Genomic DNA, 16,194 nt, shown 5'->3' on the forward strand with positions numbered 1-16,194 from the left:
GTCTGCAGTAACCATAACTGAAGGAATGAGCTTATCATCAATGTGTTTGTGTGTTTCCATTGCAGCCCATTCCTACAGCTCTTGACAAAACTTCTCATTTCTCTGTGTCATGTTGAAAAGAAATGTGGATGCCAGATATTTGGTGTCCTCCAGTTCACTCTCTACTAGCAATAGCCCAAAGAAGGGAGGGTGATAGAATAGCTATTTGTGTGGTTATTCTAGAATAAATATGATTCATATTACAACCTGTTTTAAACCTATGGTTGTTATAGCGATGGAACTCTTGGTAGAAAGTGGTTGATTTATTTGTTTCATAGACGGAGTAGACTCTTTTTCTATGGTGTGTTTATTTATATTCTGGTGACATGGTACCCCACGCAGCCGGTACCCCACGCAGCCGGTACCCCACGCAGCCGGTACCCAACACTACTTTAGATAATTTGAATGTGTTTGTCAAAATACACTTGAATGGATTTCTGCCAATATGTAGCTAAATACCACAGAGATCCTCTTACATCCTCTTAAAGGTAACCTTACAGTCCTATTGATCAAACAACCCATACACAGGTAGGCTCTTTCCCTATATGCACATGATCAACAACTAATGCTAGCCAGAGCAATGTTAACTAAAATTGAAAGGAAGGATCATTTTTAGATAAACACTCACAAACTTTTTCAGCTAGTTGGTCCATCAAAATGGCGAGGCAGGTAAGCCTGGTGGTTAGAGGCAGGTAAGCCTGGTGGTTAGAGGCAGGTAAGCCTGGTGGTTAGAGGCAGGTAAGCCTGGTGGTTAGAGGCAGGTAAGCCTGGTGGTTAGAGGCAGGTAAGCCTGGTGGTTAGAGGCAGGTAAGCCTGGTGGTTAGAGGCAGGTAAGCCTGGTGGTTAGAGGCAGGTAAGCCTGGTGGTTAGAGGCAGGTAAGCCTGGTGGTTAGAGGCAGGTAAGCCTGGTGGTTAGAGGCAGGTAAGCCTGGTGGTTAGAGGCAGGTAAGCCTGGTGGTTAGAGGCAGGTAAGCCTGGTGGTTAGAGGCAGGTAAGCCTGGTGGTTAGAGGCAGGTAAGCCTGGTGGTTAGAGGCAGGTAAGCCTGGTGGTTAGAGGCAGGTAAGCCTGGTGGTTAGAGGCAGGTAAGCCTGGTGGTTAGAGGCAGGTAAGCCTGGTGGTTAGGCAGGTAAGCCTGGTGGGCAGGTAAGCCTGGTGGTTAGGGGCAGGTAAGCCTGGTGGTTGGGGGCAGGTAAGCCTGGTGGTTGAGGGGCAGGTAGCCTGGTGGTTGGGGGCAGGTAGCCTGGTGGTTGGGGGCAGGTAGCCTGGTGGTTAGAGCTATGGACTAGTAACTGAAAGGTTGCAAGATCGAATCCCCGAGCTGACAAGGTGAAAATCTGTTGTTCTGCCCTTGAACAAGGCAGTTAACCCACTGTTCCCGGTAGGCCGTCATTGGAAATAAGAATTTGTTCTTAACTGACTTACCTAGTTAAATAAAGGTTAAAAAAACATTTGAGCTGTTGAACAATGGGGAATAGTATGCTCATCCTTCTGCAGCCTGCCAATGCATGCTTTGGCCCAATCAGGTACCCAAACTAACTGGCTAAAGTTGTCTCGCTTGCTAGCTAGCTGCACGACATGGCCAAAAGTATATGGACACCTGCTCGTCGACCATCTCATTCTGAAAATCATGGGCATTAATATGGAGTTGGTCCCCTCTTTGCTATAACAGCCTCCACTCTTCTGGGAAGGCTTTCCACTAGATGTTGGAACGTTGCTGCTATAACGGCCTCCACTCTTCTGGGAAGGCTTTCCACTAGATGTTGGAACGTTGCTGCTATAACGGCCTCCACTCTTCTGGGAAGGCTTCCCACTAGATGTTGGAACGTTGCTGCTATAACAGCCTCCACTCTTCTGGGAAGGCTTCCCACTAGATGTTGGAACATTGCTGCTATAACAGCCTCCACTCTTCTGGGAAGGCTTTCCACTAGATGTTGGAACATTGCTGCTATAACAGCCTCCACTCTTCTGGGAAGGCTTTCCACTAGATGTTGGAACGTTGCTGCTATAACAGCCTCCACTCTTCTGGGAAGGCTTTCCACTAGATGTTGGAACATTGCTGCTATAACAGCCTCCACTCTTCTGGGAAGGCTTTCCACTAGATGTTGGAACATTGCTGCTATAACAGCCTCCAGTCTTCTGGGAAGGCTTTCCACTAGATGTTGGAACGTTGCTGCTATAACAGCCTCCACTCTTCTGGGAAGGCTTTCCACTAGATGTTGGAACATTGCTGCTATAACAGCCTCCAGTCTTCTGGGAAGGCTTTCCACTAGATGTTGGAACGTTGCTGCTATAACAGCCTCCACTCTTCTGGGAAGGCTTTCCACTAGATGCTGGATCATTGCTGTGGGGAAACATTCTTCCATTCAGCCACAAGACCATTAGTGAGGTTGGGTACTGTCGTTTGGCGATTAGGCCTGGCTTGCAGTCGGAGTTCCCAATTCGTCCCACAGTTTCCTACCATCTCCTCCGTCACAGCTGCTGTCTGACTTATCATTGCTCGCTATCCCTATCCAGCATTCCTAAATTACAAGTGATGATTTTGTGTGTGTGTGTGTGAGGAGAGAAGAAGAGAGCGGAGCATCAATTCATTCATACATGCCAATGAACAGTATGTAGGCGGTGACTGGAAGCAGGGGGACGTGGGATGTTGCCGGGTACCTTGAAATAACTGTCTGGTTATGCCGGGTACGGCCTGCTGTCTGCCTGGTTGTGTAGTCTCTCTAAATTCAGTCCTAGGGTTATGTGGACGTTTCCATCAGTACAAATGATTGTGAAGTCCAGTCCTGCGGAGTTTGAGAAACATCTAATATGTTCCAAGTGTGTCTTGGGTTTTGCGTTGGCTCAACAGTAACTATGGCTGATTTTGCAGTTTCCAACGTAGCTTAATTTCAACGACAAAAAAAAGTCCTAAAGCCATTGACTGGAATTGTGCTGAAGTGACCATTAGCCAGAATCTTTACCTAATATTTACAATAGGAAGGTCTCAAATGGCACGCTTTCCCCTATGGGTCTTGGTCAAAGTAGTGCACTATGTAGGGGATAGGGTGTAATTTGGGTGGTGCTCTTGTAACCGATGTGAAATGGCTAGCTAGTTAGCGGTGATGCGCGCTAATAGTGTTTCAGTCGGTGACGTCACTCTCTCTGAGACCTTGAAGTAGTGGTTCCTCTTGCTCTGCAAGGGCCGTGGCTTTTGTGGAGCGATGGGTAACGATGCTTCGTGGGTGACTATTGTTGTGTGCAGAGGGTCCCTGGTTCGCGCCCGGGTATGGAAGAGGGGACGGACTAAAGCTATACTGTTACACTCTCACAGGATGTGATGTATGGCGTTACCAGTTGGGTCAAAGGTTAAGCTCCGGCCTCTGTTCCGTTCTACCTGATTTGATCTAGGGATACATCTCGAATGGCACCCTATTCCCTTTGTAGTGCACTACTTTTGACCAGAGCACAGGGAATGAAGTCGTGCTCTGTGTAGGGAATAAAGTCGTGCTCTGTGTAGGGAATAAAGTCGTGCTCTGTGTTGGGAATAAAGTCTGTGTTGGGAATCAAGTCTGTGTAGGGAATAAAGTCGTGCTCTGTGTAGGGAATAAAGTCGTGCTCTGTGTTGGGAATAAAGTCTGTGTTGGGAATCAAGTCTGTGTAGGGAATCAAGTCTGTGTAGGGAAGTCAAGTCTTTTCTGAATAGGGAATAAATGGTTCTGTGTAGGGAATGTTTTCGTTTGCAACTGTGTAATAAATAAAGTCGTGCTCTGTGTAGGGAATAAAGTCGTGCTCTGTGTAGGGAATAAAGTCGTGCTCTGTGTAGGGAATAAAGTCGTGCTCTGTGTAGGGAATAAAGTCGTGCATAGTTGATCTGAGTCCAAGTCTTTTCTGAATAGTTCTAATCTCATCAATGGTTGCTTTCTAAACAATGTTTTCACGTTTCCAACAGAATCTGAATAATATGCAGAAGGTACGGGCAGTGTGTAGGTGTAGTCGGGGGTCGCGGCAGTGTGTAGGTGTAGTCGGGGGTCGCGGCAGTGTGTAGGTGTAGTAGGTGTAGTCGGGGGTCGCGGCAGTGTGTAGGTGTAGGCGTAGTCGGGGGGTCGCGGCAGTGTGTCGGGGGTCGCGGCAGTGGGGGGTCGCAGCAGTGTGTAGGTGTAGTCGGGGGGTGTGTAGGCGTAGTCGGGGCAGTGTGTAGGTGTAGTCGGGGGGTCGCGGCAGTGTGGCGTAGTCGGGGGTCGCGGCAGTGTGTAGGCGTAGTCGGGGGGGGTCGCGGCAGTGTGTAGGCGGTCGGGGGGGTCGCGGCAGTGTGTAGGCGTAGTCGGGGGGTCGCGGCAGTGTGGGGGTCGGGGGGTCGCGGCAGTGTGTAGGCGTAGTCGGGGGGTCGCGGCAGTGTGTAGGCGTCGCGGCAGCGTAGTCGGGGGTCGCGGCAGTGTGTAGGGGGTCGCGGCAGTGTGTAGGCGTAGTCGCGGCAGTGGGGTCGGGGGTCGCGGCAGTGTGTAGGCGTAGTCGGGGGTCGCGGCAGTGTGTAGGCGTAGTCGGGGGGGTCGCGGCAGTGTGTAGGCGTCGGGGGTCGGCAGGGGGTCGGCAGTGTGGGGGGCGGCAGTGTGTAGGTGTAGTAGTCGGGGGGGGTGTAGGCGTAGTCGGGGGTCGCGGCAGTGTGTAGGCGTCGTCGGGGGGGTCGCGGCAGTGTGTAGGCGTAGTCGGGGGTCGCGGCAGTGTGTAGGCGTAGTCGGCAGTGTGGGGGTCGCGGCAGTGTGTAGGCGTAGTCGGGGGGTCGGGGGGGTCGCGGCAGTGTGTAGGCGTAGTCGCGGCAGTGTGTAGGCGTAGGGGTCGCGGCAGTGTGTAGGCGTAGTCGGGGGGTCGCGGGGGGGGGTCGCGGCAGTGTGTAGGTGTAGTCGGGGGTCGCGGCAGTGTGTAGGTGTAGGCGCGGGGGTCGGGGTCGCGGCAGTGTGTAGGGTCGTCGGCAGGGGGGTCGCGGCAGTGTGTAGGCGTAGTCGGGGGTCGCGGCAGTGTGTAGGTGTAGTCGGGGGTCGCGGCAGTGTGTAGGCGTCGTCGGGGGTCGCGGCAGTGTGTAGGCGTAGTGTGTAGGGCGGGGGTCGCGGCAGTGTGTAGGCGTCGTCGGCAGTGGGGGTCGCGGCAGTGTGTAGGCGTAGTCGGGGGTCGCGGCAGTGTGTAGGCGTAGGGGGTCGGCAGTGTGTAGGGGGGCGGCAGTGTGTAGGCGTCGCGGCAGTGTGTCGGGGGGGTCGCGGCAGTGTGTAGGCGTAGTCGAGGGGGTCGCAGTGTGGGGGTCGCGGCAGTGTGTAGGCGAGGGGGTCGCGGCAGTGTGTAGGCGAGGGGGTCGCGGCAGTGTGTAGGCGTCGTCTCCAGCTTCCGTTCTCCCCACTCCCTTGTCTGTCATGGCAGGGCCTCAGTTTTGGAGCCTCCAACCTCATTCCACAGACAGATACATACACAAAGACTTCCTCCCTCCCTATTAAGTGTTGATGTGCTGGTCTGGTTTCAGCATGGGTCCATAGAGAATTTCCCCCCCCCACCCCACCTTCACAGATCAATGAAAGAAAAGAAACTCCAAGAGGGGGATACAATATCTGTAACAGGAGTAAAGAGCCTGAATTAATTTAACACAAACACATTCTTCATTTTAGCTCGGTACGCACAGCCAGGTGAAACGTGAAACCAATCTGCCTGCTGCTAAAGCTGGAGAAACAAGTTGTAATTCAGACCAGTGGCTTTAGGTATCCTACCTTTTTATATTCCTTGAGGTTGGGGAATGGTTGGCGAATGCTTGGGGAATGGTCCACGGTCTACTTTTCCAAATGGCATCCTATAACTTCATATGTAGTGCACTACTTTTAATCAGGAGTAGTGTCGGGGGGCCCGGGAGTAGTGTCGGGGGCCGGGAGTAGTGTCAGGGGGCCGGGAGTAGTGTGCCGTGTCGGGGGCCGGGAGTAGTGTGCCGTGTCGGGGGCCGGGAGTAGTGTCGGGGCCCGGGAGTAGCGTCGGGGCCGGGAGTAGCGTCGGGGGCCGGGAGTAGCGTCGGGGCCGGGAGTAGCGTCGGGGACCGGGAGTAGCGTCGGGGGCCGGGAGTAGCGTCGGGGCCGGGAGTAGCGTCGGGGACCGGGAGTAGCGTCGGGGCTGTTTGCTCTGATGGTGAGAGCTCACAGACAGATTCCTAGTCTGGGTTTAGCTGGGTTTTTAAAAATGGAGGTGGAAGGACCTCAAGATGATGACACGGGAGGGAGATGTACAAAACATTAGGAACGCCTTCCGAATATTGAGTTTCACCTGCTTTTGCCCTCAGAACAGCCTCAATTTGTCGGGGCGTGGACTCTAAAAGGTACCGAAAGTGTTCCACAGGGATGCTGGCCCATGTTGACTCGAATGCTTCCCACAGTTGTGTCAAGTTGGCTGGATGTTCTTTGGATGGTGGACCATTGTTGATATGCAGAGGAAACTGTTGAGCGTGAAAAACCCAACAGCGTTGCAGTTCTTGACAGACTCAAACCGGGGGGCCTGGTACCTACTACCATATCCTGTTCAAAGGCACTTATATATTTTTTGTCTTGCCCATTCACCCTCTGAATGGAACAAACACAATCCATGTCTCTACTGTCCCAATGCTTAAAAATCCTTCTTTAACCTGTCTCCTCCCCTTCACCTACACGGATTGAAGCGTATTTAACAAGTGACATCAATAAGGGATCATTTCACCTGAATTCACCTGGTCAGTCTGTCATGGAAAGAGCAGGTGTTCTTAATGTTTTATCCACTCTGTATAGGGTCTGGCTGGGCTGGCGGGGAACCACTTGGAACAACCATCTGCTGTTCCAGTGCAATTAGAGTTAACTTGGAAGAAACCGGTAGCCTGGTTAAACCCAATTGTTCAGTCTAGGTTTTTAACCAGGCTAGCAAACAGAACCAGGAGACCTCCTTCAGAAGCCATCCGCCCTGTAATATTGTCAAGGTGCTGGCATTTTAGCCCTGGTTACCATTATGGTGAAAGCATCATTCAAACTGTTCTGCGACGATAAGAGCGAGTTCCTCATACAGAAATACCAGTAGGCTAAATGTTGAAAAGATGTTAGACCTAAGTCTAACATCCAATCATTTACATGTAGGTTTCTACTAGTTGTTCATTTAGTTTACTTCCGTCATTTGGAGGGAGTTTTGCTGGGATGTTGATACAACCTCCTGGCTCATCAGTGTTCTCTACCCCAGCCTAAAATGGGCCTCTTCCTCACTGGTTTGATTTAAATGACACCTTTCCCTTCACAGCCTATTGTCTAGTTAGGCTGTAAACACAGAAAATAATATGTTTGTGATATCTACTACACTGTGATTTGATTTTGTGGGGGGGATCCCTAATGGGCATGCTGGTAATCATTAAGGACAGGATTGTTTTTCAATATTATAATTTTTTCTTCTAAATTGTAATGGAGCTAAGTACACACACAATCCTAAAGGGTAAAGCCTTTCTCATTCTGCTTTCCACCAGACACTGGGAGAGGAATTCACCTTTTCAGCAAGACAATAGCCTTAAACACAAGGCCAAACAGCATCTAGTCTGTCTGAGGAGACGGTGCTTTCCTCTCCTTTTGTATTTCCCGTCCTCTTATCAGTTGTTGCTGGCTGTCGGGATGCACACACACATATCTAACATATGCTGCAGAAGCACATATCTCTAATAGGGAGCCTGTAATAATTGCTTTGCTGATGTGCGAAGGTCCGCCTGAACCCCTGTAATAATTGCTTTTAGGGAAAGGGCAGGATGACAGCATCGTGTGTGTGTGTGATCGCTCTTTTCAATTATGTTACATCTGCATCACAGATAAAGTGCGTGTCTGTTACTGTGTATCCATTATTGTTTCATAAGGTGTGACTGGTGTTACTGTGCGTCAACATGTGTGGGTGTTTTGAGAGTAGCGTCAGACAGTCGTCAGAGCAGATTAATGATGCCTTGTTGAGCTTTGCCAAGAAAGACCCATCAAAGCCGTCAGTCAAATGTCACAGAAGATAAGAGACAAGCGAAGGAGAGTGTGCAGGGCCGGCTCTAGGTATAAGCGACATAAGCGGTTGCTTTGGGCCCCCTGCTGCTAGGGGGCCCCAGACAGAAAACATATGTCATATATTTATATTTGTGTGCGTGTATGTATATATAAATTACACACCACACACAACACCACTACTACCACCAGTCAAAAGTTTGGACACACCACCTCATTCAAGGGTTTTTCTTTATTTTTACTATTTTCTACATTGTAGAATATAGTGAAGACATCAAAACACATATGGAATCATGTAGTAACCAAAAGTGTTAAACAAATCAAAATATATTTGAGATTCTTCAAATACCCACCCTTTTCCTTGATGACAGCTTTGCACACTCTTGGCATTCTCTCAACCAGCTTCACCTTTAATTATTTTCCAACAGTCTTGAAGGAGTTCCCACATATGCTGAGCACTTGTTGGCGGCTTTTCCTTCACTCTGCGGTCCAACTCATCTCAATTGGGTTGAGGTCAGGTGATTGTGGAGGCCAGGTCATCTCATGCAGCACTCCATCACTCTCCTTCTTAGTCAAATAGCCCTTACACAGCCTGGAGGTGTGTTTTGGGTCATTGTCCTGTGGAAAAACAAATAATAGTTCCACTAAGAGCAAACCAGATGGGATGGGGAATTACTGCAGGATACTGTGGTAGCCATGCTGGTTAATTAATTAAAACTTCTTAGGGCTAGGCGTCCCACCAGCGGGACACCTGTCGACAACTTCCGGTGAAGTTGGGAGGGCACGCAATTCAAATAAATAATCATCCAAATTATGGATATTAAACATTTAGGTACATACAAGTGTCTTATATCGGTTAAAAGCTTTTAATTCTTCATCTAATTGCATTGTCCGATTTACAATAGGCTTTACAGTGAAAGTATGCCATGTGATTGTTTGAGGACGGCGCCCACATCAAAAAATGTCCATGCGCACAGGCTTCATAATCACAAATAGCAATTTAAATAATCACTTTTTGATCATCTTCCTCTTATTTGCAATCCAAAGGGTCCCAGCTACAACATGTATGGTTGTTTTGTTAGATAAAATCCTTCTTTATATCCAAAATAGTCTGTTTAGTTGGCGCCACCGATTTGGGTAATCCACTCGTTCAACCTGCAGAGAAAGGAATCCAAAAATAAAACGAGTCAAAATATGTTTCTAGTCAATCCTCAGGTACCCTAAAATGTAATTAAACTATCATATTTCATATGGAAAGAAGTATGTTCAATAGGAAAGCAAAATTAGCAGGTGTGCATCCTCTTTGTCGCACGCACATAGACTGATTACCAACTCTGACTCCCAGTACTAAAACTCAAAATTATTCCTTGTTTGGGAAGAAACAACCCTGAAACCTTCAACGACTGTTGACATCTAGTGGAAGCCATAGGAATTGCAATCTGGGAGCTGGAATTGTATATAACCCCTTTACGTTGTAAGAGCATGAGCTCAATTTTTTTTTTATAAATAAGAAAAATCCTGTTTGGTTTTTCTTTGGATTTTCTCCTACCATATCAATTATGTTATAGTCTCACAATAATGTATGAGATTTCTACGAACTTCAAAGTGTTTTCTATCCAATGGTACCAGATTATATGCATATCCTGGCTTCTGTGCCTGAGCAACAGGCAGTTTACTTTGGGCACGTCAGTCGGTCAGGAAGTGGAGAACAACGTTCCCTGTGGTAGACGATTTTTTGTATTTTGAGTTCTGTCAGGGACACATCTGTAATCCGTCTACAGGGTAACAGGATTATTAGGGAAATCGTTCCTCTTGCGAATCATGTTCACGTTTTAATCAAACTATTATAATCTGACTATCCATGATCTCATTGTGCATGTAACAGTACTCATTCTATTACCGATTTTTTTTTATTTTATTTAAAAAAAAAATATATATATATATATATATATTTTTTTTTTTGATTGACACATTTTAATCATCTTAATTCATAAACCAAATTGTTATCCGTATAAAACACTAATTGGTAGGTCTACCTAAACTTGTTACTTCTGTGTACTTTCATAATCCTCCGTCACCAGGGAGAATAATTAGAATGTATCTTTAATTAAGAGGATAGGTGTTTTTGGTATCGGAATGATATGACACTAGGCAATATTTCTCAAACTTACAGAAGGCAAATTTCTGCGAAATGGAATATAAATGTTAATATTAGATGGCAGGGGCCTTCAACATTATTGTGTTTAAGTATTTCTGTTAGAGCTTTCTCTGGTAGATGATGTTTAATGATGTTTCCTGTCTGTGTCCAAGTTTTTATGTGAGTGAAGTCATACTGTGTACATGCTTTTTATTTTTTTTATTTTTTTCGCAACAACTGTGATGGAAAGAAGTCGTTTCTGGTACATTTTATAAATCCCGACATTATTTTTATTTTTTACATCATTTTGTTTGTTCGATTATGGTGGGATCTTTTTGTGTCGGTAAAATGTGATTATGCAAGGAAACAGCTTTTTTTTTTAATGTGCAAAAATTTATCTGACAACCATCTCGGAGTAAACATGGAATTACGCGTTGATATGGTATGTGGTCCTCCTACTATGATTTGGGAACCCGTGCAGTTTATTAGGCTACAGATTAAATAAGTTCTGATCTTCACAGGGTGGTGAAAGTGCATGGGGTATGAGCTTGATGCTCCTTTACAATAAATGTTGAGAGTCGTATTCTGGTCACATGATGATCAATGTTTGACAAATACAAATATTCTGTCTCTTATTCATCATCATGTAGACTACCCACACTCTATCTGGGAGCTGTTGGTTAGAGCTTAGGTGCCAAGACCAGAGTTGGCACATTTTTCTGTTTTTACGCTATACAGTTTTTGTGACAAAACTATCGGTAAGTTTGAAAATGCAATGGAAACCCATTTTGAAATTTAATATTCATTTGTTTTACGATACATGAAAACTTAAAGGGAAAAAACAACATTTTTGTGTGCGTTGTCATCATGCACTAGTTATTATCAGCAACAAGCCAGTTCAGTGGAAACACCACTGGTAGGACTATTAGCATAATATATTTTTAATGCAGACTTTATAGTATTCTGTCACCAATTGGATGGGAACCTAGCTTCTTCTTCTTCTTCTTCTTCTGTGACCAGAAATCGAAGCCTTTTGTTTACTAAACATTTTTAGGATTGGGAGTATTTATGCCTTATTTCCCAAAAATATATACTCTTTTTAGCTTTCATTTGACACCAAATTTGATATGCTCCTATAAACTTCACATGTTGGTACTCATGGGTCCTTTTTCTGTGGCAATGACCCAGAGTAACGTGATGTCACACCACCTACTCTGTAAATCAGCCGCCTGTGTAACTGCTCAGGGACCAATTAGAGGCCGGAGGTTGGACGTCTCGTTCCTGGTCAGGAACGTTTCTCTCAGCCCAAGAAACAAACTGAACACTGGGAAACGAGAAAAAAAAACGAGTTGAAAAATGGAACAAGATGGTTGTAAATTAGAGATTTCCCTCTGAGGGATATATATATAATCATTGCGTCTTCTTGTTGCTAAGTGTGTCACTGGGGAAGTCCTAAAGACTGCTGAATAGTGGAGCTGTTCGCTCTCTCTCGGTCTATCCCTTTTTCTCAGTGTCTGTCTCTCTCCCTCTTGCTGTACCTCTAGTCTGTGGCCTGGATTCATTCCTATGGGCTTGTGTCAGCTGAGGGCCTTGACTGTGTCGAGTGTTTTTCTGACAACTTTATGATGTCGGCCTTAGCCTTTCTTTTACACCATAGTTGTACAGTGGTTTTGGCGTGAGATCCATAACGTTGTCAGACAGAGAGAATGTGTTCATTACTGCTTTCTGAGGTCAAAGTGGAGCGTCTCTTCTGTAGCCTATATTTCTCCCGAGGGGATTTGTAATTATGTTGAGGGTAATTCCTACATTGGATATAATGTGGATAAGATGTGTCGGCATCGAGTAATTGTCTCTGGCCCCCTCCCAGTTAGGGGGAGTGATGAGCTCTACAGCAGAGTCTCACAACTCAATCGCTGGTTGAAAACTGTTTTCTGCCCCTCCCAAAAGATAGACTTTGTAGATAATTGGACCTCTTTCTGGGACTCACCCACAAACAGGACAAAGCCTGACCTGCTGAGGAGTGACGGACTCCATCCTAGCTGGAGGGGTGCTCTCATCTTATCTACCAACATAGACAGGGCTCTAAATCCTCTAGCTCCACAATGAAATAGGGTGCAGGCCAGGCAGCAGGCTGTTAGCCAGCCTGCCAGCATAGTGGAGTCTGCCACTAGCACAGTCAGTGTAGTCAGCTCAGCTATCACCATTGAGACCGTGTCTGTGCCTTGACCTAGGTTGGGCAAAACTAAACATGGCGGTGTTCGTTTTAGCAATCTCACTAGGATAAAGACCTCCTCCATTCCTGTCATTATTGAAAGAGATCATGACACCTCACATTTCAAAATAGGGCTACTTAATGTTAGATCCCTTACTTCAAAGGCAATTTTAGTCAATGAACTAACCACTGATCATAATCTTGATGTGATTGGCCTGACTGAAACATGGCTTAAGCCTGATGAATTTACTGTTTTAAATGAGGCCTCACCTCCTGGATACACTAGTGACCATATCCCCCGTGCATCCCGCAAAGGCGGAGGTGTTGCTAACATTTTACGATAGCAAATTTCAATTTACCAAAAAAAAATGACGTTTTCGTCTTTTGAGCTTCTAGTCATGAAATCTATGCAGACTACTCAATCACTTTTTATAGCTACTGTTTACAGGCCTCCTGGGCCATATACAGCGTTCCTCATTGAGTTCCCTGAATTCCTATCGGACCTTGTAGTCATAGTAGATAATATTCTAATCTTTGGTGACTTTAATATTCACATGGAAAAGTCCACAGACCCACTCCAAAAGGCTTTCGGAGCCATCATCGACTCAGTGGGTTTTGTCCAACATGTCTCTGGACCCACTCACTGTCACAGTCATACTCTGGACCTAGTTTTGTCCCATGGAATACATGTTGTGGATCTTAATGTTTTTCCTCATAATCCAGGATTATCGGACCACCATTTTATTACGTTTGCAATTGCAACAAATAAACTGCTCAGACCCCAACCAAGGAACATCAAAAGTCGTGCTATAAATTCACAGACAACACAAAGATTCCTTGATGTCCTTCCAGACTCCCTCTGTCTACCCAAGGACGCCAGAGGACAAAAATCAGTTAACCACCTAACTGAGGATCTCAATTTAACCTTGCGCAATACCCTAGATGCAGTTGCACCCCTAAAAACTATAAACATTTCTCATAAGAAACTAGCTCCCTGGTACACAGAAAATACTCTGAAGCAAGCTTCCAGCAAATTGGAACGGAAATGGCGCCACACCAAACTGGAAGTCTTCCTACTAGCTTGGAAGGATGGTACCGTGCAGTACCGAAGAGCCCTTACTGCTTCTCGATCATCCTATTTTTCTTACTTAATTGAGGAAAATAAGAACAATCCGAAATTCCTTTTTGATACTGTCGCAAAGCTAACTAAAAAGCAGCATTCCCCAAGAGAGGATGGCTTTCACTTTAGCAGTGATAAATTCATGAACTTCTTTGAGGAAAAGATCATGATTACTAGAAAGCAAATTACGGACTCTTCTTTAAATCTGCGTATTCCTTCAAAGCTCAGTTGTCCTGAGTCTGCACAACTCTGCCAGGACCTAGGATCAAGAGACACTCAAGTGTTTTAGTACTATATCTCTTGACACAATGATGAAAATAATCATGGCCTCTAAACCTTCAAGCTGCATACTGGACCCTATTCCAACTAAACTACTGAAAGAGCTGCTTCCTGTGCTTGGCCCTCCTATTTTGAACAAAATAAACGGCTCTCTATCCACCGGATGTGTACCAAACTCACTAAAAGTGGCAGTAATAAAGTCTCTCTTGAAAAAGCCAAACCTTGACCCAGAAAATATAAAAAACTATGGGCCTATATCGAATCTTCCATTCCTCTCAAAAATTTCAGAAAAGGCTGTTGCGCAGCAACTCACTGCCTTCTTGAAGACAAGCAATGTATACGAAATGCTTCAGTCTGGTTTTAGACCCCATCATAGCACTGAGACTGCACTTGTGACGGTGGTAAATGACCTTTTAATGGCATCAGACCGAGGTTCTGCATCTGTCCTCGTGCTCCTAGACCTTAGTGCTGCTTTTGATACCATCGATCACCACATTCTTTTGGAGAGATTGGAAACTCAAATTGGTCTACACGGACAAGTTCTGGCCTGGTTTAGATCTTATCTGTCGGAAAGATATCAGTTTGTCTCTGTGAATGGTTTGTCCTCTGACAAATCAACTGTAAATTTCGGTGTTCCTCAAGGTTCCATTTTAGGACCACTATTGTTTTCACTATATATTTTACCTCTTGGATGTCATTCGAAAACATAATGTTAACTTTCACTGCTATGTGGATGACACACAGCTGTACATTTCAATGAAACATGGTGAAGCCCCAAAATTGCCCTCGCTAGAAGCATTTGTTTCAGACATAAGGAAGTGGATGGCTGCAAACTTTCTACTTTTAAACTCGGACAAAACAGAGATGCTTGTTCTAGGTCCCAAGAAACAAAGAGATATTTTGTTGAATCTGACAATTAATCTTAATTGTTGTACAGTCGTCTCAAATAAAACTGTGAAGGACCTCGGCATTACTCTGGACCCTGATCTCTCTTTTGAAGAACATATTAAGACTGTTTCAAGGACCGCTTTTTTCCATCTACGTAACATTGCAAAAATCAGAAACATTCTGTCCAAAAATGATGCAGAAAAATTAATCCATGCTTTTGTCACTTCTAGGTTAGACTACTGCAATGCTCTACTTTCCGGTTACCCGGATAATGCACTAAATAAACTTAAGTTAGTGCTAAATATGGCTGCTAGAATCCTGACTAGAACCAAAAGATTTGATCATATTACTCCAGTGCTAGCCTCCCTACACTGGCTTCCTGTCAAAGCAAGGGCTGATTTCAAGGTTTTACTGCTAACCTACATAGCATTACATGGGCTTGCTCCTACCTATCTCTCTGATTTGGTCCTGCCGTACATACCTACACATACGCTACGGTCACAAGACGCAGGCCTCCTAATTGTCCCTAGAATTTCTAAGCAAACAGCTGGAGGCAGGGCTTTCTCCTAGAGCTCCATTTTTATGGAACGGTCTGCCTACCCATGTCAGAGACGCAAACTCGGTCTCAACCTTTAAGTCCTTACTGAAGACTCATCTCTTCAGTGGGTCATATGATTGAGTGTAGTCTGGCCCAGGAGTGTGAGGGTGAACGGAAAAGCTCTGCTTTTGCTGTGTCTGCCTGGCCGGTTCCCCTCTTTCCACTGGGATTCTCTGCCTCTAACCCTATTACAGGGGCTGAGTCACTGGCTTACTTGGGCTCTCTCATACCGTCCCTGGAGGGGGTGCGTCACCTGAGTGGGTTGATTCACTGATGTGGTCATCCTGTTGGGTTGGCGCCCCCTTGGGTTGTGCCGTGGCGGAGATGTTTTTGGGCTAAAGTCAGCCTTGTCTCAGGATAGTAAGTTGGTGGTTGAAGATATCCCTCTAGTGGTGTGGGGGCTGTGCTTTGGCAAAGTGGGAGGGGTTATATCCTTCCTGTTTGGCCCTGTCCGGGGGTGTCCTCGGATGGGGCCACAGTGTCTCCTGACCCCTCCTGTCTCATCCTCCAGTATTTATGCTGCAGTAGTTTGTGTCGGGGGGCTAGGGTCAGTTTGTTTTATCTGGAGTACCTCTCCTGTCCTATTCGGTGTCCTGTGTGAATTTAAGCGTGCTCTCTCTAATTCTCTTTTTCTCTCTCTCGGAGGACCTGAGCCCTAGGACCATACCTCAGGACTACCTGACATGATGACTTCTTGCTGTCCCCAGTCCACCTGACCGTGCTGCTGCTCCAGTTTCAACTGTTCTGCCTTATTATTATTCGACCATGCTGGTCATTTATGAACATTTGAACATCTTGGCCATGTTCTGTTATAATCTCCACCCGGCACAGCCAGAAGAGGACTGGCCACCCCACACAGCCTGGTTCCTCTCTAGGTTTCTTCCTAGGTTTTGGCCTTTCTAGGGAGTTTTTCCTAGCCACTGTGCTTCTACACC

General features: G+C 46.2%; 2 protein-coding genes across 3 annotated transcripts in view; one reads left to right on the forward strand and one right to left on the reverse strand.

The window, feature by feature from the left end:
- Positions 1-16,194, forward strand: part of LOC112238923 (protein-tyrosine sulfotransferase 1-like) — a 78,850-nt gene that overhangs the window by 1,088 nt on the left and 61,568 nt on the right. The window lies entirely within an intron of this gene.
- LOC121838978 (extensin-like) lies at positions 3,954-5,420 on the reverse strand. Its single transcript, XM_042294976.1, has one exon. The coding sequence runs from the start codon at positions 5,418-5,420 to the stop codon at positions 3,954-3,956; it is 1,467 nt and encodes a 488-aa protein (XP_042150910.1).

Source organism: Oncorhynchus tshawytscha, linkage group LG13 (genome assembly GCF_018296145.1).
Source record: "Oncorhynchus tshawytscha isolate Ot180627B linkage group LG13, Otsh_v2.0, whole genome shotgun sequence".
Taxonomy (NCBI): domain Eukaryota; kingdom Metazoa; phylum Chordata; class Actinopteri; order Salmoniformes; family Salmonidae; genus Oncorhynchus; species Oncorhynchus tshawytscha.

What these genes read in the sequence shown, in the direction of transcription:
- LOC121838978 (XM_042294976.1), bottom strand. Translation starts at nt 5,420, where the DNA reads ATGACAGACAAGGGAGTGGGGAGAACGGAAGCTGGAGACGACGCCTAC.